At 33.8% G+C, this 25,257-nt stretch overlaps 2 protein-coding genes across 3 annotated transcripts; one reads left to right on the forward strand and one right to left on the reverse strand.

Annotated features, from left to right (window-relative positions):
* Positions 1-1,381: 1,381 nt before the first annotated feature.
* Positions 1,382-2,980, reverse strand: LOC121264023 (lactosylceramide 4-alpha-galactosyltransferase-like). Its single transcript, XM_041167051.1, has one exon. It carries the CDS (start codon positions 2,864-2,866, stop codon positions 1,547-1,549), a length of 1,320 nt encoding a protein of 439 aa, XP_041022985.1. The 5' UTR covers positions 2,867-2,980; the 3' UTR covers positions 1,382-1,546.
* An 18,241-nt stretch (positions 2,981-21,221) lies between these two features.
* LOC121264024 lies at positions 21,222-24,798 on the forward strand. Of its 2 annotated transcripts, none has more exons than XM_041167052.1 (5): positions 21,222-21,559; positions 22,506-22,545; positions 22,661-22,821; positions 22,910-23,659; positions 24,347-24,798. In XM_041167052.1, the coding sequence occupies exons 1-5, from the start codon at positions 21,359-21,361 to the stop codon at positions 24,572-24,574; spliced, it is 1,380 nt and encodes a 459-aa protein (XP_041022986.1). In that variant the 5' UTR covers positions 21,222-21,358; the 3' UTR covers positions 24,575-24,798. The 2 variants fall into 2 exon arrangements, with proteins under 2 accessions (XP_041022986.1, XP_041022987.1); XM_041167053.1 differs by having other exon boundaries at positions 24,351-24,798.
* The last annotated feature ends 459 nt before the right edge of the window (positions 24,799-25,257 follow it).

The following is a 25,257-nucleotide window of genomic DNA, read 5'->3' on the forward strand; positions in this document are numbered from 1 at the left end:
CAATATTGAGGTGGAAATGTAGACTTTAATGAAACGGTCTCTTTCTTTTTTTTTTTTTTGAATTAACATCTGACAAAATAGTTCACGTTAATATTGGTGCACAGATTAGTCCGTGAATCCGCTTATAAGTAGAAGAGCTCATAAAATATTATGTCATATTTTATTCTCGCTAGAATTTTGAATTACTTCTCTTGAATTCTGGTTCATACCTTAAATAAGATATAGAGTGTTTAGTCTCTGTCTTTTCTTAATGCAAAACAAACTCCCACGAAAGCGATTTCTTGGAAGAAAGTGTTTCTCACTTTCTCCTTGCCGCCTGTCTTAGTTCCTTCTGCTACTGTTTCCTTTTTCGTTCTTCTGTTTAAAGGCAATGAGTATCTCTTGTATCTGTCCGTATAATGCATACATATTCCTTTTAGACCATGTCGTTATCAGAGATACCAGAAGAGAAGGATGAAGAGGACCCTCCCTTCATTCACAAAGAAATCTCAAAAGGAAAAGGATCAAGCTCAATTTAGAGTACTCAATATCGGTCTTCTTCTTCTTCATTTCTTCCTCTTTGAGGAGATTATTTGACATGGAGGATACCCGTTTGGAAGCCTATTTGGAGGAGTACAATCAATGGTTCGCCTTTAATAAAGTCTATGGAAAAATATATTTTGAATAGAGTTATGCAATACAATCAACTTCCTACTATTCACTCAACCTCTACACACCAGTTTACGCAGCTTTTTTTTTATTATTATTATTTTTTTAAGTAAACATGCATGGTCTGCAGATTCATTTCAATTTCTTCCCCCTCTCCCCCCCCCCCCCCCACTTGGTTCTTTGTTTTTAAAATCCGAACCCGGCTGATGACACATGGATGTGTGGTGTGCGAAATAAGAACAGGCTGATGAGAAGATTTTTTCTATTGTATAATTGACACGTTGTACCTTCAAATTAGAAAAAATTGACACTTGGTATCATTAATTAAGATCTCATCATCAAAAAATTATAATTCAATTGTGGTGTAAAGTTATTCGTCGTTTGAGATAGAAATGTGACAGTTTTGATAGTTTAGAGTGCAAGGCATAAAACCCTGATTTTATTGTGATTTTAGGGTGCAGAGTGTGCTTGGTCAAACTAAGCTTGCTTAAGAAGATAGCTTCATGGATGGAGAATTCGGCTTTAGGAATAGGAAGGTCAACTATAGCAACTGCAAGTTGAGGGGGAAAACGTCATTTAACATATTGCCTGGATGTGGGTTATGGAGATTCAGGTTGAAATCGGATTAGTATATGTGCAGCTGCCTTATAATATATGCTTATTTGCGTGTCTTAGAACGGCTAGGGCAATCTCTATTCCAATGTTAAGCTGTAAAATGGACAAACATGAACAGGATTGTAAAATGAATAGAAGGAACTAAAATGAAAAGAAAAAACCTCGAAACAGAGGAGCATCCATATAATCCACGAAACAGAGCAATAATTTAACAAATATGTACCAACCTAGAAGATGCTCCAACTGAAGGAGATTATCAACACTTTTTAGAAACTTTGGTGTTTCAAGAAGTATGTATCTGTTGGCAAATAACACAGTGATCTGAGATTAAACTTTCCATGACGCTTCCCTCTTCGATTGCTAATCTGTTTGTTTGCCTGTTCCATAGGTGAACCCCATAAGTCTCCCCACTTAGCTGAAGCAGCTTGGCTTTTACCCATTTGGAATTGGCCTGGTTTTTCGGTGCCTGGAAAAACCCGCTGATCCTAAGCCAATCCACCGGATAGAAGGCCATTGATGGCAAGACTGTGAAGTTGTAACCAGGTCTCCTCCTTACTCTCTCAACCACCCTGGAAACCAAATAGGGACCATTATGCCCCCATTTATTCCCATCAAATGTGTATGCAAATTCCTGCATAAATTTGAACAGAAGTGGATGATTCATGTCAAACGCCAAGAATGCGTTGTTTAACCTGCTCCATTTCTTGGACTTCATATCCATGCTCTGTGCTCCAATTGAGTTCTTCAACCCAGTCAGAGGTTTCAGCACAATGAAATCGGTGTCCATGTAAACACCTCCATACTTGTATAAAACTGCAAGTCTCAACAGATTGGATAGATTCTGAGCTAACGGAATCTCGCCGGGGTCCTTTTCCCCCCTCCTAATCCCATTAAACCAAGCTTTGGCCGGCGTCTTTTTGAACAGAAATGGCAAGTCCGGTGTCACTGCGACGACTTTGAATCCCCGGTCAAGGAGCGGTTTTAGAATCCTGTATCCTCTTGCAGAGTCCATGCTTTTTGACAGAATCATTAAGCAACCTCGAGGGTGAGCCTTGAAAAGGCTGTCCATCGCCAAGAATTCTCTCTGCCCAAACGACCCTGCCGGGGAAATCCATGTCATGAAGAAGTGAGCCTCGCAGTCACGGTTGAAGAACTCCAGAACCCGACCATGAAACAGCCGTGTGATGTTGTTTGACTTGAAAATGTCAAACTTTGATATATTTTCCCGCAACCAAGCAATCCTGTCTTCTTCTGTGACATTCAGTGGAGGAACCGGAAGATCCTTTTCATCGTCAAGTACTACTACTTCATGATGATCATCAGTCTCTTCTTGCATGGAACGTATTTGAAGGACTCCGATACTCGATCTCAGTCGTCCTAATTCGGTTCTTTCATGAGCCGCCAACTCGCCGACGATTTGCTTATCGGAAAAAGTAAGAGACTGGTGGGAAATCTCAGAGGCGATGCTGTCGGTGTAAATGATAAAGATCAACGCAGCGAACGTGATGGTAGAAAAGATTCGCAGTTTGGCACGGCTGAGGCTGAATACCTGGGAATCAAACATCTTATAATTCCCTGTAAATTTCTTGAGTCTGACCATCATGTGAGAGTTTATTTAAAAAGAAGCTGCAACAAGTTACGTAGAGAAAAAACTACTTCCAGAAGAAATTTCATGCCACTCAGACCAAAGTTAATCTAAATATATTGAAACAAACATATATATATATATATATATATATATATATATATATATAATTCCACAAAGACTCTGATGATGTTTCTATTGAACAACCTTTCTAGGTAATGTTGTCGAAGCTATGTATAAGCAATTAGCCTTCGTGATGGCTTTTAAAGTCTTGATTACAAGTTTTTTTTCTTTTAATTTTGATTTGAGTTTTATTTTATTTTATTTTTTTTCTGGGTAAAAGTCAAGTCTGGACGATTTAACATAAAGCATGACATGGGGTTTGATTTTAAAGTTCAATAATGCTGAATTTAGCAATAAAATAATTGGCCAAATGAAACCCACGCGTTTTTTTATTTTTCAGAATTATATTTCTCGTCGCATTAATTAATTATTAAATGCTTGCCGAGATGGAGATGTCGTGGGGTTTGCATAATTTTAATGTGTTTGGATCTCTTCATGTGATTTCTAATATTACATCTCCTGTATTATAAAAGAGTAACGTTATACATTATACTTTCATCCTATTTTAATTATATTAAATATTATATGGTATATTCATCATCATTAGATGATAAAAAAACATGTAATAAATTATCTTTAATGGTGATAAATGTGTCATATCATACTTAATGGAATAAAAGTGAGATGGTAGTATGATGTATAGAATTTTTCATCAGAAAATATTTATGTTTATAACTGTCTTTACCATATCTTAGTTTTCTCTATCAAGTTGTACCACATTTCTCTCAACAGAACTTAGATCAAGGATAAGATAAATATAACACATTCTTTTGTATTTTAATTATGCCTTATAATTTTAATTTTTTAATATTTAGTCATGTTAGAATTGCATGTTAAGATCTTTATTAAATGAGTTATTTTATTTTCAAGTACCCAATGCACATTAATTTAAGCATTACTTAAATGATAAAATTTAATTTTTTAAATTTAATTTTTCAAATCAAATTATATATATATATATCACGTAAGTGGTGTGTGATATAGAGACCTTAGTATAGTTCTGGAATTCCGAGGATGTTGCCCTTCCAAGTTTACTTCATCTGTATAACGAATAATTCTTTCATATGGAGTTGTATAATTGGGATGATTTTTTTTTTCAAGAGCTTGAATTGCTACGAGTACTCCCAATGGTTTGTGTATATTTCCTTCATAATATATCAAAATTCATTTTTTCTATTTTATAAATCTATTTTTTTTTCTCTATATCATTTAAATATTTTTTTTAAATATCTTATTAATTTAAAATATTCTTTCTTACTATCAATGAATTTGCAATATCTCCATATGCAATATCTACTCGTAAACAATATGATATTATTTCATCCTAGCTATACACAAAATAAAATAAAAAAGTTACAAGAAAAAAAAATTAAAAATAAAATCAAAAGATGAAAAAAAATGTGACTACTATAAATTGTGAGAAAAAAATTTGAAATATTAGATGCAAGGAAATCATTTCATTCCTAGTTATGCATCTAGCAAAATATTAAAACCCATTTCATCTAGCAAGTGTCAAGAGGAAGACAAAATAGAAAGAGAAATGAATAAAAAAACTTTACGTAGATGAATAATGTGAACTAAATACAGATGGATCACTGTAACAAAATATAAAACGAAGATAAAATATATGACTCATTAGATAAGCTCGTTTTTGGATAAATAATTGGTTATCGTAGAAATACGCGTAAAATACAAAATCTATTGAGAGTGCGCAAAAAATATGCATAATTTGCCAATCTTAACCTATAAAAAAATGCAATAGAAATAGCTAAATGGAAAGGATGGAAATAATTAACGCAGATTGAAACCAATATATATATATGATATATGACATGGGTACGTTTGGTTACCAAACATATCTCAATTCATCTAAACTTATTATTATAATTTTTTAAAATTTTAATACAAAATATAATAAATAATTCAACTTTTTCAAATCTTAAAATAATAATAATATTAAAAAATAATATTTTATCATTTCAATTTAACTCAATTCAACTCAATTCAACATCTAAACGTAATGAAAGATATTATTAATTAATTATTACAAAAATCGATCGGAAGCACATGGGACAAAAACAGGTTAATTCCTTTTTTTTTTTTTTTTTTTTTTTTTTTTTTTTTTTTATAGGAAAGAACGTGATGTGCACTTTAATTAATACCTAGCTAGTTAAGAGCAAAATGGTAATTTCAGGCTTCTTATATATATTAGTTTTGGAATGATGTCAGGATCAATGACAGTTTGGCCATGTTCTTGAATCTTTGGTATTTGTCTACAATTTTATATGTACGTCAAGAAAGTCTTTGCCTTCTCTGAAGGTTTATCGCCTTAATCATATTAATGTACGTAGTCAGCCGGTAAACAGTGTTAATATGTATGCACAATTAATGGAAGAGAATGTAATAAATATAAATTAGGTGCCCGAAATGATCTCCTCCTCGATCGATCCATGTTTTTGTTAGAAACCAATTCATTTCAATTCACACTTGGTCCGAATAAATTATTATAATTATATATAAATAGAGGTTATGAAGTGTACATCATTTAGGACGTTCAAACTTATTACTTTTGTTCTAATATCATGTAAAATACTAAAATCGTCATTGATTCGATAGACTCCCTCCAACGATTAATAGATTTAACACGTGGAATATATAATTAATTAAGTTGGAGTATAGAATTAAAGTTTGAATTCAAGACTTCTGTTCTAAAATTATATAAAATCATCATTTATTTTAAAAATTTAAGCTAATTATGAAAATATATAAATTTAATTATTTATATTATATTCTTAACGAAGATAAACCATTTTGTATTATCAATGACTATATAGTGTTTTTAAAACATTTTAAGAAATCAATTTCCGTCGAAACAAATTAAATGCAGTTATAGTTTCTCTTTTCCTAAATAAACACCATACAAATTAATACATATAAAATTACTAGATTTATTCTGCAGAATCTGTAGACCCTCACCGATAAGATCTTCCAATTATAAAACAAATTAATTTCTTTGATGTTAATATATCGGACAATCGATCGAAACCCGTAAGTTTACTATATCTTGCATTAACTACAAGATTAATTACCGATTGAGAAACAGTAGTACCATCCCAAATTGATCAGCTTGAGTGATCATACAATTTCAACGTTTATGGTTCATCAATCGTGATCAAATGGAGATAATTATGAAGGCCATGAATCTTCTTCATGATCAGTACTGTTTTTCCTCAAATGATGGGTCTACGTCTTATCATAATTTAATGATTTAGACTGAATTAGGCCGGGCATGATTGCAAAACTTGAAGTTATAATTGAGAGTTTTATAAATTAAATTTAGCATATATATATATATATATATATATTCATGAAAAGCCTGATAGTTTTTAATTTGCATTTATATTTACTGCATGCATATATGCTTGGTTTCAGATCTAAGATGGGCTATCACACATATTATATATATGCTCAACTTTTATTTGTTTGGCATCAATATTAATTAGCCATGTTCTTGGCCTGAGAAAGTCTATAGTCTCTAACCCTTAGATTGCTCTTTACGTAGTCAATATACAGGTTAAATTATCAAATGTCTCAAACGTGTTGAGACAGTCAACACATAAATATTTAATCAACCCCACGCTTCTAATTTATCTCCTTTGATTCCCAACATAACTTCTGACTCTAGAGAATCAATTGTTTGGTAATTGAAATTTTCTGTAACTTTTTAAAGTTCTTGATAATTTTTATTTATTTTTTTAAATATCATGAAAGTTGGTGATAGAATGAATAGCTGTTTGGAAAAAAAAAAAAAAAAAAAAAAAATCTTGAGATGTATTTCAATGTTGAAATTTGTGAAAATAGGTATGTGCAATTGAAAATCTGTTTGTATAATTTTTTATTAGGGTCTTTTTCTTGAGTTTTTCTTTTTCTTTTAGATAATTGTTTGTATAAGTTTTTCTTTAAATAGATAAACATTTAAAAAAAAATCACAAATTTATTAAAAAAATAGCAACATTCTTGATGGCCCAAGCATTTTTCTTTCTTTTTTCATAAAGGTTTTTTTTTTTTTTTTTCTCCACAAAAAGTTGAAATTTTCTATTATTAAGTCGAGTGTAGAATCAAAATTTTAAAATTTTAAATTTTATAAACTAAATCTTATAATTTAAATAACGCAGTTAGTATATTTTATACATTGACTTGAGAACAGAATAATTCTAAAAAAAAAAATCTTAACTTGAGAAATATAGAATTTGTTTCATGCTAATTTAAATGATGTTTGAACTATAGTTGAAAATGATTTTTAGAAGAATTATGAAAAATTGTGGAAACCTGCAAACATATTCAATTTTGTTTGTTTTGTCCCTAATGAGACTTAGATTTATTATTCTCAATCATACAAACTAATGTAATTTCCTTTCAAGTGATGCTTATCGATCGGACTACATTGATCTTGTTATTCTCATCTTTAAGTACTTGTTGCCGTAATGAGAAAATACATTCCATTAAGTTAAGCAAAATAGCAAGGCAATGAGCATTGTAAGGCAAGTATATATTCTGTATCATTATCGTGACTTACAACTTCAGAAATTTATAATTAATTAATTTCAAGTAATTTGGAGACAGCGGCTCGATCGGCGCGCAAAGCTAGGGATGCAAGCCACGTATATAATGATGCAAGTAGCTTTGTCTATTATATTTTAGTTTAAGATTCAATATTAATACGGAATTAGTTGAGATGTCTAGCTATCTGCAACCATTATTTAATTAACATTTTCATATTTATTTAGGAAAATACTACTATGCCTACTCATTTTAACAATTCTATTTGGCCGTTAGTTAAAATTTATATTTTTTTATTTTTTATTTTTACTTAATAATTAAGAAAATAATTTTAAATGTATTTGTGTATTTTTTTTTATTTTTTAAATATATTTAAATATGTTTAAAAAATGTGAAAAAAAAAATTTACGCTAGGCATACAGCCCAACAGTCAAGATGGGACGGCATAGTAGCCGCACCCATTTATTTAATAAACGAATAATAAACTCCCACTCCTTTCCAAATACCAACTGCTTATAGATCAAAAACTCATCCTAATAATTAAGATTTCGCGATTTTCCGTTTTAAGATATAATAGAAATCTTAAAAATACTTTATTGTATCGGCTTTAATTTTTTAGAGAAATGATGGTTTTATATAGTATTAAAACAAATCTCCTCAATTGGAGCTATATATTAATCTATACTTTACCTCATTGATTAAAAATTTCATGTGCTAGATTCACTTATAAAAATGAGTTTGGCTCACACTTAAAAGGAGTGTTAACATATAATATAAAGGAAAAAGCTACTCTAATCAAGAGTTGGGTCTCGATAATATTTTTTTTTACTAAGTAATTAAAGAAGTATTTTTTAATGATATAGATTATGAATTTAAAAAAAAATGTAAACAGCAAAAAAATGAATGAAAAAAAAATAAAAAGGTAAAAATTGCCCATATCGGGACCCATCTCGAGCTACACCCTTGGTGGGTGTATCACTGCTCATAATATAAATATTAAAAAATTATTTGTTCCTATTAACTTTAGTTTTGGGAGTACCTGGTGATCTCACGTTTCTACAAAACTTTAACAAATGATATAAATGGTCCAAAAACGGCATGTCTTTGTGTGTGTACGTATATATGTGTGTAAATATATTATAATATATATATATGTAAATTTAAAGGATGTGATCGCACTAAACGGTATATCCCTTTGATTGCACCTTATTCCTATCGTGGTTTTTCATGTGAGGTGTTAGTTGAGGAAATGCCAAGAGATACAAGTATCGTTCTGTTACTTGTCAATGGTTGTGTCATTTGTTAATTAGTGTTTTATGATCTATAAATATAGGCCATTTTGCCCATTTTCGTTTTTCTTTTTTCAATGTGACATATAATATATATATATATATATATATATATATAATATGGAGAAAGGAAAGGATGGAATTGACATTAATATGATCTATATTTATCTTGGTAATTTTAGTACTTTATCCATCCTTATTAATATCATTTTATTATTGGGTAAACTAATTTAGGTTTTTCTCGAATACGCGAAATAATACCAATATGCACCCGGCCACTTGAGTTATTAATTCATGTAAGAATCTGTTATACTCTGGTGGAGTAACACTGCCGGCCATCCCGTGATCCCCATAAATTAATTAAATGATTAGTAGTACTTGGGACAGTACTGGACTTGTTTGGATGTGTTAATAATATTAATACAGTATATACTTAATAATTAAAAATCAGTTCTTCTATATATAATCGGTAGATATAACCGGCGTGCAATCGTCTATGTCACATCAGATTTAAAATGAATTATTTCTCTCTCATCAACTCGATCTCTCTCTCATAAGTTCGGTCTTTTTCTCTCATCAGCTCCATCAGTTCGGTCTCTCTCTTTCCTCAACTTTTCTTATCTCTCTCTCATCAACTCGATATCTCTCTCATCAAGTGTCTCCACGTCAGTTACGTTTGCACGCCGTTTGTACCAGGCGCATGCAACAATCGTTTTTCTTTAAAAATATATATGCTGCCTCAAAGCACAGCACGTGTTACGTACGACGTCACGAGAGCGCCCTAACTAATAAGTAGATATATAATTTGTTACTGTTTACTAATGAACACTAAATATTATTTCCCAGGTCAAAGCTCGACATCATGATCAATGCCTTCCAGCTATATTTATTTTTCAATAACATTTTCTTCAATCAAATTACTGCGTTCATGATTGAAGAAATGTACATCCAAAGGATTATTTATATTTTTTTTCCGGCTAGATTACAAGTACATGAACATGCAGCCGAAACTGGTGGGATTAATATATATATATATATATGAAAGAGGCATTGCATGCATATATATGGTCCCGATCGATCGAATTGCTGTGGCGAAATTTAGTTTAAAAAAATATTCAGTAGGGGATCATCGAGTTGCATGCAGTATGCTGAGTAATCTTTTGAATAATTGTCTAGCAAATTTTTTCTTGAAACTTTTCAGAGAAAAAAAATCTTCAGTTCAAACACATATATGACCCTAGCTCGAAGCTGCATGCATCATGCAGTTTGATAGATAGTAGATCAGAATATATTATTAGAGAATCAGAGATCATTGATCATTGATCATAGTGGGGATAAGAGTACTGCATGATCAAGATCTGCATGGGAGAGAATTGTGGAAAGCTAGCTTTACTTGAATTGGAAGCTGAGTTACCAACACGTAAATGCAAGAATAAAGCTGGGATCATCAGATCCTAGACAGACTAATATATAAAGTTATACTAATCTAGCTAGTACCGGATAGATTTCTCTATATTCTAACTTTTTTATTTTTTTTAATCAAATTCAATAAATATATATTTATATTATATATAATGTATATAAAACACGCACGTACTTGCATTTTTCACTTTGAAATTTAAATACTTAACGTCGTTATTGTTTATCATGAGTATTAATGATACAACTTCACAGGCATTTCAAAGGACCACTCTTATGTTTTTGGGTTGCACGTAATGTTACTTAAATAAAAAATAATAATAATAATAAAATAAAATAAAAGAAGCAGTAATTCATGCCAAATTACGAGGGCCAAAATAGGCAATTAACATAGAATTAGTACTGTACCAAAATTTGCTCCTTGAAAGTATTACCCAATTCAGTAAGGATTTGGAAGCTTAGTTGGGTATATATGTATCTCCACATACAGCCTGCAGAAGTGTGGGGCAAGACCCCAGCTTTGTGACAACAGCAAGAGGGTCAACTGCATACAAGGCTAACCGAGAAAATACAGTGAAAATCAAACACATCCACAATAAGATTACTCACATCCATGGGACAGCAACATAAGAAAAGTAGGACACAACTACTCCAAAGAAAGAAATAAACCTCTATAAAATGAGGAGATCTCTACAAATCTACGGACTCTCTACAACTTCTCTACATGCGGCGTTCTCCATGCACAGTGACTCCAAAGGATCTTCTCTCAAATGAGTCATCATCTTCAACCTCATGAAACCTTAATTTCCTTCATTGTATTGAGAGATATATGAAGTCATGAGAGACTTTAAAATCACCATCATAGTAGATTTCACCTCTAAACAACCTGTGGACGTAAACTTTTATGCCGAATTATGAAAATCAATGTGTTTATCTCTTTATTTATATTTTATGTATGTATTTACTACATATTCTCATTGATGTGCGTTCGAGCACAGAATCGACACCCAAACCACCATCGTGGGCCTTTTCGGTTACAATATTGTGGCCTGAATCACCTCCATGAGTCGAGGATGACTCTTTCCTCGTATTCCATCCTGATGTGCAAATTTACACATTAACATTCTCAATCTCCTGATCATCCATGACAATCTCACCGCCATACCTAGCTATAATCCAGTTTCAGCTCCTCTGCTAGCCCCAAATCCCTCACCGTCTTAAACACATTCATTTGCTAGTCTGCGTACATTGGCCATTTTGCTATGGGTACGCCATGCCACCGCCTCTCCAAGATTGAGTTCCACCCACAATGTGACACGAACCCTACATGGCTTTGTGGGCCAGGACCTGATCCATATGGAGACAACCCACATATCATCCTAGTTTTTCTTGTCCATTCCAAGAATTCCTATGGCAACATCTCTTATAGATTCTCACAGTCTGTAGGCATGGCATACTTATTGGAAGGGATAAAATACCTCATACTCATATTGGATTCCAAGTCCAACCCAATGTGAGAGGACTCATCAGGAAGGAAGAAAGAGAAAATGAAGGAGGGAATAAAGAGCCAAGGAAGGAAAATGGTGGCAGGAGGAAAAGTGACGTAAAAGAGAGATGATGGGACATAAAGCAAGGGAGGAGCAGATGATAGAAGGGGCTTCCAGATGAATTTTGGGAGGACAGACTTCTTTTTCTTTGAATTCAACTTCTTCAGTTTCTTCAACCTCGCAAGAGGGACTCGAGTGATGGGATCTCTACTAGAAGATAGAGCTTAAATCTCCATTGTACAACGAGGATGAGAGACCATGAGAAACTGTAAAACAATTACTTTATAGTGGATAGTCCCCTCCCTCAAAACTCCAATTGATGTAGGCTTTGCACCTAACTATGTAAATTTGTGTGTCCCCATTTCTTATTTTCTCTGCATTTATTTACTGCTCACTGCCATGTATGTAAGCACTGACATCGTACAACCACACTAGACCACCACCGAGAGCTCCACACTACACCGATCAAGGCTCGAATAGTCTCAGCGGGCCGAGAATAACTATTTCTCCTCTTCCAGCCTGTTGCGCTATTTTTAGGTGTTAACACTTATCATGTGAGGAGGCACAGCGTATTGACCACAGGCGCTGGTAGCCACTCCGCTTGTGCATATATATGCGATGCAAGTGCAATCTTCTCGTGTTTGGCTTGATAAAAACCTATAATGCGTTTGACCCTTAAGATCAATCATGAGTCCAAAAGTGTAAATGAGAGGTTTTCCATCATCCAAAAATGAGCTCACCGCATGGGACTTCAGCTCGTAGAATTTTTTGATGATAACATCGATGGCGCCTCCAAACTTTCTACCATGGTGATGTATCCACCTTCCTTGTTGAAAAGAAAATGCGAAGGATTTTAGAATATGCCCAAGACAGAAATAGCCTACTACTGTCATGATCTTTGCTTTGTGTGTCTAGGTCATATAATTGTTCTTTCCTGTTCAACATGCTGATAGCTAGGACATGCTAATGTGACAATGTCATTGTTAAAGCTTCTCTAATGAACCTCTTAAATAAGAAAATTGACGGTGATATGGGGTTTTAATTGGAATTTCATGCTTCTTTAAGATATTAAATAATATTGCATGGTTTTTGTTGGGTATCCATTGTCTCCAATCCTTTTCATTTATGCTAGTAATTGGTCCATGTTTAATTTGTGGTTTTGTTTTGGTGTTTCGTGTTTTGGCTTCTTCTTTTTTTTTTCTTTTTTTTTTTCCCCTTATCAAGATCCTCAAGTGAAAGAGATATACCTTTAGTGGTGCCTAAAGGTATGTTTGGAAACATGTCTCATCTCATATCATCTCATCTCATTTTCTTCCTAAATATCATTCAAACATAAATATTTTCAAACTAATCATTACAACTTTTCTAAATTTTAAAACAAAAAACAAAAAAAAAATCAAAATTTTCAAATCTCAAAACAAAAATAATATTAAAAAATAATATTCTAACAAAATTTTAACTTTATAATATTTTTTATTCAACTTTTTCTCTCACATTTCTCAAAATCCAATAAATAGTTAACTCAAACTATCTTATTACTATTCACAAACTATTTTACTAGTGTTCACAAAATTCTCATCTCATCTCCTCCCCAAGCATCCCCTAATACTATATATAGCCATCCTTTTGAGCTTATTGTGAGATTTTGTGAAATATCATGCATGCCTTGTCTACTTGTGGTTATTGTGCTTAACTTACTAATCTTGCTCTCCTAAATTGTTGTGCTCAACTTACAAGAAATATGACTTTTTGTCACCAATTCTTTTTCAGTGACTCAAGGTTTGACACTAAAATATTATCTTTTACATTTTTATTTTTTCACTTCCAGCAAGTAAGAATTTGTCACAAAAAATTATTTTTTACGGTAGAAAGATGTCCCCGCAAAAAGTATTGATGAAAAAAGTCAATTCCAACGCGTTTTGAGTTGTTTATAACAACATTAATTTGTTGCAAAAAGTAAGTTGATCCCTATTAGCTATTTGCATCGACATTGAACCGCCTTGAAAGGCTCACCATTTAAAATATAACTCATCCACCCTTACATTTCCCCATCTGTCCCAATACTCCCTCTAAGTCTTCTCTAACTTCGCAACATGGGAGGCAGGTAACCAAATAAGGCCTCAAAGGGTGTTAACTGTGTTGATGAGTGCTTAGTCCAAAACTTGCTAGTGAAAGTTTTGTCCTTGTCATACACAATTGAGTGTGGCATGCCATGGTGTTTAAATATGTTTCTAAGGAAGGAATGGGCTAGGGAGGATGCAGTATAGGGGTGAGAGGCGAGAGTGAAGTGGCTGTAGTTAGTGAGGCGGTGAACCACTACCCATAAACAATTAAAGGATTGGGAAGTGGGAAGACCTTCTATGAAGTCCATAGTGATATAGGTCCAAGACTTTGAGGGTATGGCTAAGGGTTGTAGAAGACCTCTTTGTAGAGATTTTTCTGGTTTAACACGCTGGTAGATGTCACACCCCCTCACAAATTCACATACTTAAACCTTGAGGTTGGGCCAATAAAACTCTATACTTATTCTGTGGATGGTTTTATCAAACTCAAAGTGGTCCCCAATAGGATTTCTGTGTAATATTTGAAGGAGTTTAAGTTTAAAGTTAGGGTTAGGGTTAGGGTTCTTTGAAAAATGGGATTTGTAGGCTCACTTTGAGAGTGAGAAGCCTCCCAGGAAGAAGAAGAAATAGTAGAGATTTTATGCATTCAATTCTTAAGGATTCCCCTCAGGAGTATTTGTTCATTTAGTCTGATAAGGATAACAAACTTATAACAAACTATAGAATATTCTCATTAGGACTTTCCTGGTGCACTACTAAACAAAATAAGAACATTCTAATTAATTCTAAGTAATTGGAACCGGGCACCAGACCCATTTATTTAACTACACTTCGTTATGGAATCACTAGCCCATTAGTTGCAACTATCCATGAATGAAAGCCCACGTTCTTAAGTCTGACCCCATAAAGCTAAGGCCTATTGAATCTCGAAGCCCACCACGATCATTTTTCTCCCTATTCTTCTAGTCTTCCTTCAGCTTCTAGATTCACTCGTGACAGTCTCTCTCTCTTTATCTCTCTCTATAACTCTTACTCAGTCCTACTCTCTCTCCCTCCATGATTAGGCTGCCCCACCATAGCGCCACTATAGCCCATGGTATTTCGCCACCTCCTTTGCTCATTGTCTATTTATGTAAGCTCTCGCCCTCTCTCTTTTCTCTCTTTCTATTTGTTTCTCTCACTCACCCTATCTTAGTTTTGATTGTGAATTTGTTTTTGCTTCTCTGTGAATTTGTAACTTTTTCAATGTGTCTGGTTGTGCATAATAGCTTTTTAGTTTGATTTTTTCTTGAATATTTTAGAATTTTAGGGTTAAACAGAATAGTATTTAGGATATTTCATAATTTTAGGATTAAACATAATGGTCTTTAGGCTTTTGATTTTGAGGTTTTGTGTTGTGACGGTTTTGTGATATATTAAAGTATTGGTTTACTGGGTGTGGTTAGATGAGGTTTAGCGTTCTTTGGTTCCAGAAGAAAATGTAAAGGTTCTTGAAGAGAGCTTACAAGCTAAATTTCAACACTAGGCTATGATTTTGGGATTTTATGTTGTGTATGCTTGTTGAAAATATGAGGGGAGTAGTAACTTTGGCTTAAAAAAAGGGAAGACTTACTATAAAGATGCAACGTTGTATACCCAAACTAGTGATTTCTTAGTAGATGATCAAGGGTTGCTCTGACTATCTATATGAGTATTTAAACATTTTCTAGTATTTGCAGAAAAGATTTTTCTTGACAAGCTCACAAAAGTTGATGGTAAGGGCGTCTAGCGTCAACTCTTGTGACTAATATAAGATGATGGTATAACTATTACTATTGTGTTGTAATATAGGTTGCTTATTTTAAATTAACCAAATAACTCTATTTCTATATTAAGGGAGCAAGGATTTTTGTGCTTAGTTTGGAACAATAACGTCATGCAAGGTATATATACTCTGCTTCAACTGGAGTTGTTAAGGCGTGTTTTGTAGCCGCCACCCGCAATTGTGGTCTGGTACCTGCAATAAGGGGAAGGTGCTTGGCTGGAGCCAATGGGCCTCTGATGCCAAAATCAATGTCGCAGAGAAGTTAAGGCAAAAAAAGAAAGGGCAAAGGTTGGTACTGAGTATCTAACCTCTTCCTGTCATCGGCTTTCTCCTTTTTATAGCTACTCCCTTGTGGGGTTTCTTGGTGGTTGGTTGCCTCTGCCTTGGCTATCGTGATGTTGCATTTAATAATGTTGTTATTATCGGCTGCAGGGGCTTGACCTCGGGGCCGGCCACTCCCAATCACATATAATGTGGTCGATCTTGCAGGAGACAAGGTCTCGACCAGTCCACCACTAATTAATGTTTGACGATTGGCAAACCTATCAATTCCTTCTCTCTCCCTCGATTTTTTGGGTTTGTCTAAGCCTTCCCCCACTGGGGATCGCGGGCCCTAGGTGTGGCGGGCTTGGGCCCAGCCTAGCTAAATGCAAAACCCCTTTCCAGGAGTAATTTTTCTCTTCTTTCTTTCTTTCTGGTCCTTAGTGGGACTTTTAGCACTTATGTGAAAATTTCTCTTAAAAATTATGTTGAAACTTATTACATAACCATGTTTGTTATTGGAGAATGGGTTGCTTATAGAGAATGGGTTGCAGTGAGAATGAGTATAAGAAGTGCTTCCTGTTGTAGAACTATAGTTATAAGAAGTGCTTACGTGTCCAAAACTACAGATTATTCACATTTGGTATTTTAAGAAGTGATTGATGTCAGATGGAGCAGGGTGTTGTGCCCTTTTACTAGATTGGTCTGTGTCCTTTACTCAGACCTATAAAAGAAAGATATGGAAAGGAGATCCATTTATTCTTTCCTTGGGTTGCATATGGGAAGCAAGGCAATTGGAAAGTTGGTTTATTAGTGTAGAAATTAGTGACAAGGCCTTGCAGGCTCTTCCTTTATTTTCACAAGTCCACTGCTTTGCATTACGAGACACATTTTCTTATTTGTTTTAGAAGTAATTTTATAGAGGTTGAGGTCATACATGCTCGTCTATAAGTTGCGTGAAGGTAATAACTTGGAATTTAATCATAAGAGGTTGGACTTTTGGGCAGTAAGTAGCTTGAATTAGTAACTTCCAAGTTTATGCGCCTCTTCTTTTAGGTTTATTCCAACTGTGAACTTTGATTTTGAAAAAATATCTAAATTTGTAGTTATAGATACTTTGACCCCATTTGAAAAACAATTACACTTTCACTGAAAAGGAGGGATATGCACTGTTGTCAATCTATTTCAGAACTGGACAGGTCAGGGTTCTTTGGTGGAAGATGAAGAAGGCACGGGAGATTTAGGAGTTTTGTGTTTTTTTTTATCAGCTGTTGGCAAGCACAAGAGAGGTAAATTAAACGACATATGTGGAGGGCCGTCATTAGAGGGCTGCTTTTTGAGATTGGACAGCTCGACCGGCCCAAAGGTACTCTCATAAAACATATATGCTAGCTTTACGTAAAGGTGGTATAAACAAGTCCCATAGTATACGAAGAGGGAGGGGCCAGAGGGCCTTCAATGAAATAAGTTTCCTTGGTCCATTCATTTTTTTTTTCCATTTGAGAGATGCTCCTCTTTCTTTCCTTATTCATTGCTCAACAACTCGAATAGTATATATTGAGACTGCATCTTATACTTTTCCCTTCCTCTTTTTCTTTCCCTCCTGACAGAATTGATATTGGTTTCATCAAATTCATCTTCAAAATTTGATGTAAAGTACATATTTTTCATAAATATAAAACATCCATATCCACGGATCATAACCTTACATTGGATAAGCCATTGGATTCATCAAAATAATAATATAATATTATTTTTTTTAATAATAATATTTTTAATCTTTTCTTTCATATTTTGAAATTACACTAACCATATGTTGATTAATAATTTAATTTGCTACTTAAATTATTATTTTCTAATTAATTTTTTTTCTCAACCTAATTATCCAACAAACACATTTTGTCAACCCTTCTTTTACCCAACAATCATATATACAAATTACAATGCACATTTTTTATATAGTTTTGTAATTTTTATTCATTTTTAGACTTAATATATTTATTTGAGACAGAAAAATATTAAGTTTATATAGAGAATAGTTTAAAAAATTACAAATTCATGTGATTTGAGCAACAGTATCAATGCATAATTTTCTGTGTCATTTTGTTTTTTGTTTAACGTATCAAAACGACAATGTTAAAGGCCAGTCTTAATACACATTCTTATGTTTTTTACCACTGATTTCTTGTAATTACAATATTCTTAATTTATTATTATTTTTTTTTTTTTTTGTTTATGTAAGACTATTTGTTGCGAATTATATTCACAACAAATAGTCTTTTTTTTAAGTTTATATAAATTATTTTCCACCAGTTAAATTTGTGGAAATAAGTATTTTTCGTGGCAAATAAGTATTTCCAGTGATTTATAGTTGTATCAAATATATTTTATCACCACTTGTTTTGGTGAAAAAAGCTCAACTGACAATTATATACCGTCGAAATTAGTCTTCTTCTCTCACGATTCACAATGATATTTCCCACGACTATAAATAGTTTTTGAGTAATGCTACTCATAATCTAAACTTCCATCATTATTCTATCATTCTATGATGTGACATTAGGTGATTGGAAATTATTTATTACATTTCACTTGTAAACCTATCATCTAATGCCATATCATGAGATGATAGAAGATGATGGGAGTTGGAATGATGAATAGATTTTTTCTTAGTTTTTGCCACAAAAAAGCCCGCTAGAAATAGCTATTATTTTCGACCAATAGAAACTATTTATGATCAATACAATCTCTTATCGCCGGTTATTATCGATGAACAACCCATGAGTTGATTTGGTCGGGAATACTTTTTTCCCACCAAATTTGGGGGTTTTTCCACCCAACTGCCTCCGCGGCAAAAACTAGTTTTTGTTGTAGTCTCTGTGCCCTACTTGTGCGGTGTATTTAGTTGAGTTTTAGCATCCAAGTTGGAGCATTGTTTTATACTTCCAATATTTTGTTGCTTTGCACGTTAATGCCCCTGAAGGGCACATTGCCTAACCCATCCACTCGTTCATCCATGCACAAAGGGCCACAAGCAGGTGGCATGAACTTATATGGCCAGTTTGAACCCGCCACATCTTATACTCTTGTATATACGTAGAAAATAAAATAAAATAAAATAGAAAAGGAGATTGAAAAAAGAGAATGAGAGAGAGCCTTTGAAGGCTACATTTTTATTATTGTCAAATTGTTATTGAATGCATAACATATGTCCCTATTTATAGGTGAATTGGGTTAGAGAAAGAATGAAAATACAATGAATCAATGATACTAATTATTGAGTTATAAATTAAATTAAATATAGTAGAGAGTAAGTCATATTACCATGCATACTAGAATATTATGTATATATTTTATAATAAGTATGATAATATTTTAGCATTCCCTCTCAAACTCAAGATAATGATGAAGACGTCATCTTGAGTTTGTAAATAAGATCGCGTTGCCGGCCAGGTAGATGAGACTTTGAGATATAACTGACAGCCCAACGAAAGGTGTCTTTGTGGCACGTGGCATAAGTGCATGAATGGCAAGCAGAAACAAACTTTTGACGGACGTGTGGTGAATGAAAAATAATACCAAATAACACGTTAATATGAGACTTATCACAAACAACGATCCGTTAAATGTATATAGTATGAAACCTCTGGAGAACATGTGGTGAACGAAAAAGAACATCAAATATCACATTGAATATGAGACTTATGACTAACAACGATCTATTACGTGTATAGAAAGCCTTTGGAGAACATCAATTTCCAAGGTTTACTTTTTGCGATATCTATTTATAGATCTAGCATATATATTCTTCATAAGTAAGCAACCCTAAAGTTGCCCATTGGTCTCCTTTCCTCTTCTTCCTTTCTTTCTTCTCACTTGCCAATCTTTTAACTTCAGCTAAAGCATGCCATCTACGACCAAACCAGTTGGCCAACGTCATATGATCGGTTGAACATAAAACATTTTACATATGTTTAGGAAGTCAATTTTAGCACTTATCAAATTATCAAATGAGGAATCATGCGTACAAGTACTAGTATATCATGATGGAGATGTATGTGTGTGTAGATGATGATCAGAGTTCGATCGTGGGCGTTTCATAGAGAGTACATATTGACACTACAAGAAAAATAGACTTTTGTGGTCATTTAATTACAGCGAAAAGACCATTTGTGATCAAAACAGACTCATTTTGGCTATAAATAGTTATTTCGCTGGAATTAACTGGCCACAAATAAGCAGTTTTCTTATAGTGTAAAAGAGTAATGCTACATATAATAGTAAATTGTGCAAGCATCGCGCAATCACTTTGAAAAAGAGTGGGGTCCTCTATTAAAAAAATCAAAAACTCTATGTGTAGTCACTTTTGCATACTCCTTGTGCACTCCATTAATGTGATTGACTGTATCATTTTTTTAATATAAAATAATTACTTTAGCCAATCATATCAGTGAAATACGCAAAAAATACACAAAATGACTATATGTAGCAAAACTCTTAAAAAATTAATTTTTTCATGTGAGTCTCGTATTTACTTACTTTTTTCAAAAAAATTATATAATATTTTCATATATCATTTCTCATATTAAAAACTCTCGCTAGACTTGCTAACAAAGTAAAATAGAATAGTGATATTGTTTCTAAAATTCTCCGCGACCACCTTTGCCACGGAAGAATCATTAATTTTCTTTTGGCCATACCTATTTACCGTGAGTCAAGCTCAAGCTTTTTTACGATTTTTAGACTTGAGGAATTCATTAATTTTCTAAAATTCAGGTAAAACCTCAATTTTTTGGTGGTTAACAAATTATGAAGAGGCCCAAGCCCATTCATATCTAACCGACACTACCATATGGATTGGGCTTAAGGACAGTAGGCAAAAATCTAAGCCCGATTAAAACTCCGGGCCGAGCTTAAACAGCTTAAAAGCCCTCCCTGGTCCCTGATAATTAAAGAACTCAGGTGGGACACGTGACGTGACACCGCCAAAATTCATAACGAACGGTTGTGAATTTTTTGATAATTTTTTTAATTCATCTTATTTCATCTCATTTCATTTTATTTTATTTTATTTTATTTTATTATTATAATTTTTTTAAATTATTAATAAAATAAAATAAAAAATTTAATTTTTTAAATTAAAAAAAATTATATTCAATTTTTAATTTTAATATCATTTCATCTCATCACGAATTTCTCATCACTCGTTCAATTCGTGATGTTATCTGTCAAAACGCCACGTGGAATCGGGTCTCTTCTTTTATTATTTTTTGTAATTATTATATATCGGCCCAATAATGACCACCAGATGTCAGATTAGCTCTCGAAGTACAGAAACAAACAAACGAAAGCACAAAAATCCAAACTACTACTTCTCGAAGCAGCTTAGTCTAGCTTCGCTGGGTTGCTGTTGCTGCCACCGAGTTGCTGAAGACTTTTGAGCGATGAGAACCCTACCGAGTTCAACCTCCATGATCATCTTTGACAAGTTGGTTGTTCCACCCAAAGAGTGTCTTCTTCTTAGGCCCGACACTTGTTCCCTGCTGCGGTCGCAGAAAGTTGTCAATTTTGGGTTATTGCATTTGATATCTGTGCGCCACAAGGCCGCACACCCGGTGGTCACTTCTCTCTCCTCGAAAACCCAGGTCTTTTTTGGATAGTTGCTTTTGGTTTTACGAAACAATTTTGTTTTCGTTGTTTCTGAGAAGAAAATTAGGAAGAAAAATGTGATTTTTGAAGTGTTGAGTTAGGTTTGCTATTGAGAGAATTGTTAAATCACCGATCCTCCCTGAATGTAAAAGCAGATAGGATTTCTTGGCTGTAAAATATGGAAAAACGTTGAGCTTTCTTTCCCAGGTTTGCTCTCCATCTTTCTCTGGTATCAATGAACAGAATATCAGGCTTTCTGTTAAAATTTGTATGTATGTTTGTATATTGCCCGCCATAAGATCCTTTCGATCCTTCGCTTTCTCTTATGGTTGTTGGGTTCATATGATCTTGTGCTATTTCTACGTTTTAAGGAATCTTATGAACGGTTTTATAACTCGGAGCTTCTTTTAAGTGTTTTACTTGGCAGCAGGGACTAGTTATCTTATTTGACTCATCTAGGCAGATACTCTTTGGCATAGTAAATTGGTGGAAACCTTTCAAATGCTTTTTAACAGTGTAGATTGAATGCCATATTGACAAATTTTTTTCCATAGGGAATAAAAACCAATTGAATCATCGCAAAAACGAGAGAGTGATAATTTGTTTCTTCTTCTTTTTTTGTGTGTCGGCGTGTGTTTGTTTCTTTGTTGATGCTGGTTGATGAAGTAACCGACAAACAAGAAACTGTACTCGCATGGTTAATACTTTTCTTTAGCATATTCTGTTCTTTTTTGCTCTTTTTCCTCATTCCAAAAAGCTCTTCAGTTAGAAATCGATGAGGAAGACTCAGAAATGGATTCCTTTCGTGGATATTTAAGATTCTCCATTTGCTTTGATCTCTCTCCAATACTTGAACTAAATGGGGGTTTTCCATCAGAATAAAATATTTTGGGGATTCAAAAAAAATATCAATCTGACTTTTGTATCACATTCTCCCTGCAGGCAGACTTGGAAACTGCAGAAACTCAGAGTCAAGAAACTTGTAAGTTATATCCTGTCTTTAGAATTTTCCTACGTTCAAGAATCATGTTACTTCCTATTGCTCTTTAGCATTTTGCCACTATGTTTAGACTCTCAATGCCACCTCTGCTGTGCAGGTCAATCAAAGACTGTTCATGTAAGATTTCAGTTACAGAAACGGTGTATATTTGGTGAGCAATTTCTCGTAGTAGGGGATGATCCAATGTTCGGCCTATGGGACCCTGCAAGTGCGATTCCATTGAATTGGTCAGATGGTCATATGTGGACTGTTGAGCTGGTGAGTAGAAAAAAGATGAGTGAAAGACTGTAGAAATATATGAATTAAAGACAAATTGATGAAATACTTTGTCATTGTTTTCAACTAGGATATACCTGCTGGAAAAGCAGTCAAGTTCAAGTTTGTACTAAAAGAAATCACTGGGAATATCGTGTGGCAACCTGGTCCTGATCGAATTTTTCAGACATGGGAAACTGAGAATATGATCACTGTTTGTGAGGACTGGGACAATGCTGAGTTTCAGAAGATAATAGAGGAAGAGCAATTAGCTGACCCAAATGAACACTCAATGGTTGACTCGGAAATGATGATTGCTTCTGAGAACTTCAGTCATCCAAAAGAGGAAGTGGGATCTCATGTGAACCAGGGATCTGCCATTGCATACAGTGATACAGCTCCAGCTCAAAAACCAATTATAGAACCACACAAGGAAAAAATCATTGCCGATAACATTACTCTTCCACAAGAGAAGCCCAAAGCTATTGTTGCAGATAATATAAGCTACTCAAATGAGAACCCCAAAGTGAGTGCTAGTAGCAAAATGTTCGGTGCAATAGTTAGTGACCCAAAAGAGGAATCTACAGCTATCCCAAACGAGGTTGCAATAATAGCAGAGGAGCTTCTTGGAAATAATGGCAGAGTTTTGACAGTCGAAAACCCGGGAAGCACACACATTGAAGGAAACCTGATTAATCATGGAGGCCCTGATCTGGTTCCTGGTTTGACTCCATTGTCAAAAGTGCCAAATGAAGAAGCAAGCACAGATGAAAGTGAGAAAACAATTACATTTGATGCCTCTGTTGGGGCCGATGAAGCTAAGGATGATATTGTGCCAGAGGTAACTGCTTGAAGAGTGTAATCTTTTTTTCTCTTCTCTTCTTCTATATCTACCTAAGCCAAAAATAATACTCCCTTCCCATAAATCACAACATATTCAGGAGTAGGAGATACACGTTGCTGAAGTTGTATGTTCTTGAAATCTTTATTTTCATAAAGAGGAACTTCTCAAGATGATAAATGGCAAGGCATCCTTTTTGTTCTGTCAATATTGAATAATTGCTTCTGATGCTTTGTACAAATCAAACTGAAAGGGTCAATTAACAACTTAAGTATTTACTGTATGCAACAAGAGCATCTAAGCTACTCAAAGGACCAAGTTTTCATATTTGCAGATGAAATAGTACTATAATCTGGAATCAAAATTTACTACCTAGAATATTTGTCCAAATTATGCCACCAAGTGTTCTTCATGCATTCTATCAGATTCAAAAGTTTTGTTTTACAAAGTGCACTCTACTTCAGTTACATGAAAATTGAAAATGGGAATAACCACTCAGCAATCCGGTGCATGCTGCCTTATGTTAGTGATTAGATGTGAGACCGCTTTCCGCTTTACTGCATTTTATTTTAAAGTATGCAACTCTCCCAAGACGGAAATTAATAAGCTGTTCTATTGTGGATGCTATTCTTTGTCATCTTGTCTTTTTTTTCTTTTTTCTATGTACTGAAACCTAACCAAATTCAGTTAGTGGAGAAGCAAGAACCATATGCTGAAGCACCTCAACGAGCACCTTCCAAAATTTTTGATGATGAGGAAGAAAAGCTCGAGACAGAATTTGAACAAAAGCTTCATTTACCAAAAAGAGAAGAGCAGTCTTACTCAGAGCAAATCAACAATGATGTATTGCAAAATGACATGCAATGGGGTCGCAAAACACTGCAGAAGTTTCTAATTAATTTAGGATTACTTTAGGATCAACTTAAAAGAACTTCCTTCTGAAAGCAATTCAAGCTTATGACTGTGCTGCTTCATAGTGACCCAATATTCAGGCTAGAAGAATGAGGCATTATTGGTTGTTGATGTTGTTGTTGTATGTACAAATGAGCTTTGTTTCCTCAGCATGATATTGGTTGTAGACTATTGTAAGAGTGTGCTCTGGTTTTGTATTTCTTCTACGGTTAGGTTGGTTTTATTCATACCGCTATATCTTTGTAGTTTTTCAAATTGAACTGACTATAACTATTTGTTGGAAACCCAAAATTAGTTCTGAATGTCAACATATGTAGCTATGAATATCTGTAAAGTTCTATGGATGTGATATCTATTAAATATACAATTTTGGAAGCACGAAGCTTTGCTACTGTTTATACACGTCATCTTTTTCTTGACGATATTTGATAACCGTCAAACTTTCCATAAGTTATTAGTCTTGTAATCTCCTAATGCATGCCTTTTGATTTTTTAAACTTCGAGTTTTTTTTTATATAGTTTTCTAACCAAAAGATTCATAAGGGTTATTGAATTTAAAAAAAAAAAAAAAAAAAAGGTTATACAACTTATACTACTTGCAAGTTGTTACTCTTGGTAGATGGAGTTGTTTTGGCACATCATGAAAAAGGTTCTTATTTTTTTCTCTCTATTCATAAAATTGTTAC

Source organism: Juglans microcarpa x Juglans regia, chromosome 5D, assembly GCF_004785595.1.
Source record: "Juglans microcarpa x Juglans regia isolate MS1-56 chromosome 5D, Jm3101_v1.0, whole genome shotgun sequence".
NCBI lineage: Eukaryota > Viridiplantae > Streptophyta > Magnoliopsida > Fagales > Juglandaceae > Juglans > Juglans microcarpa x Juglans regia.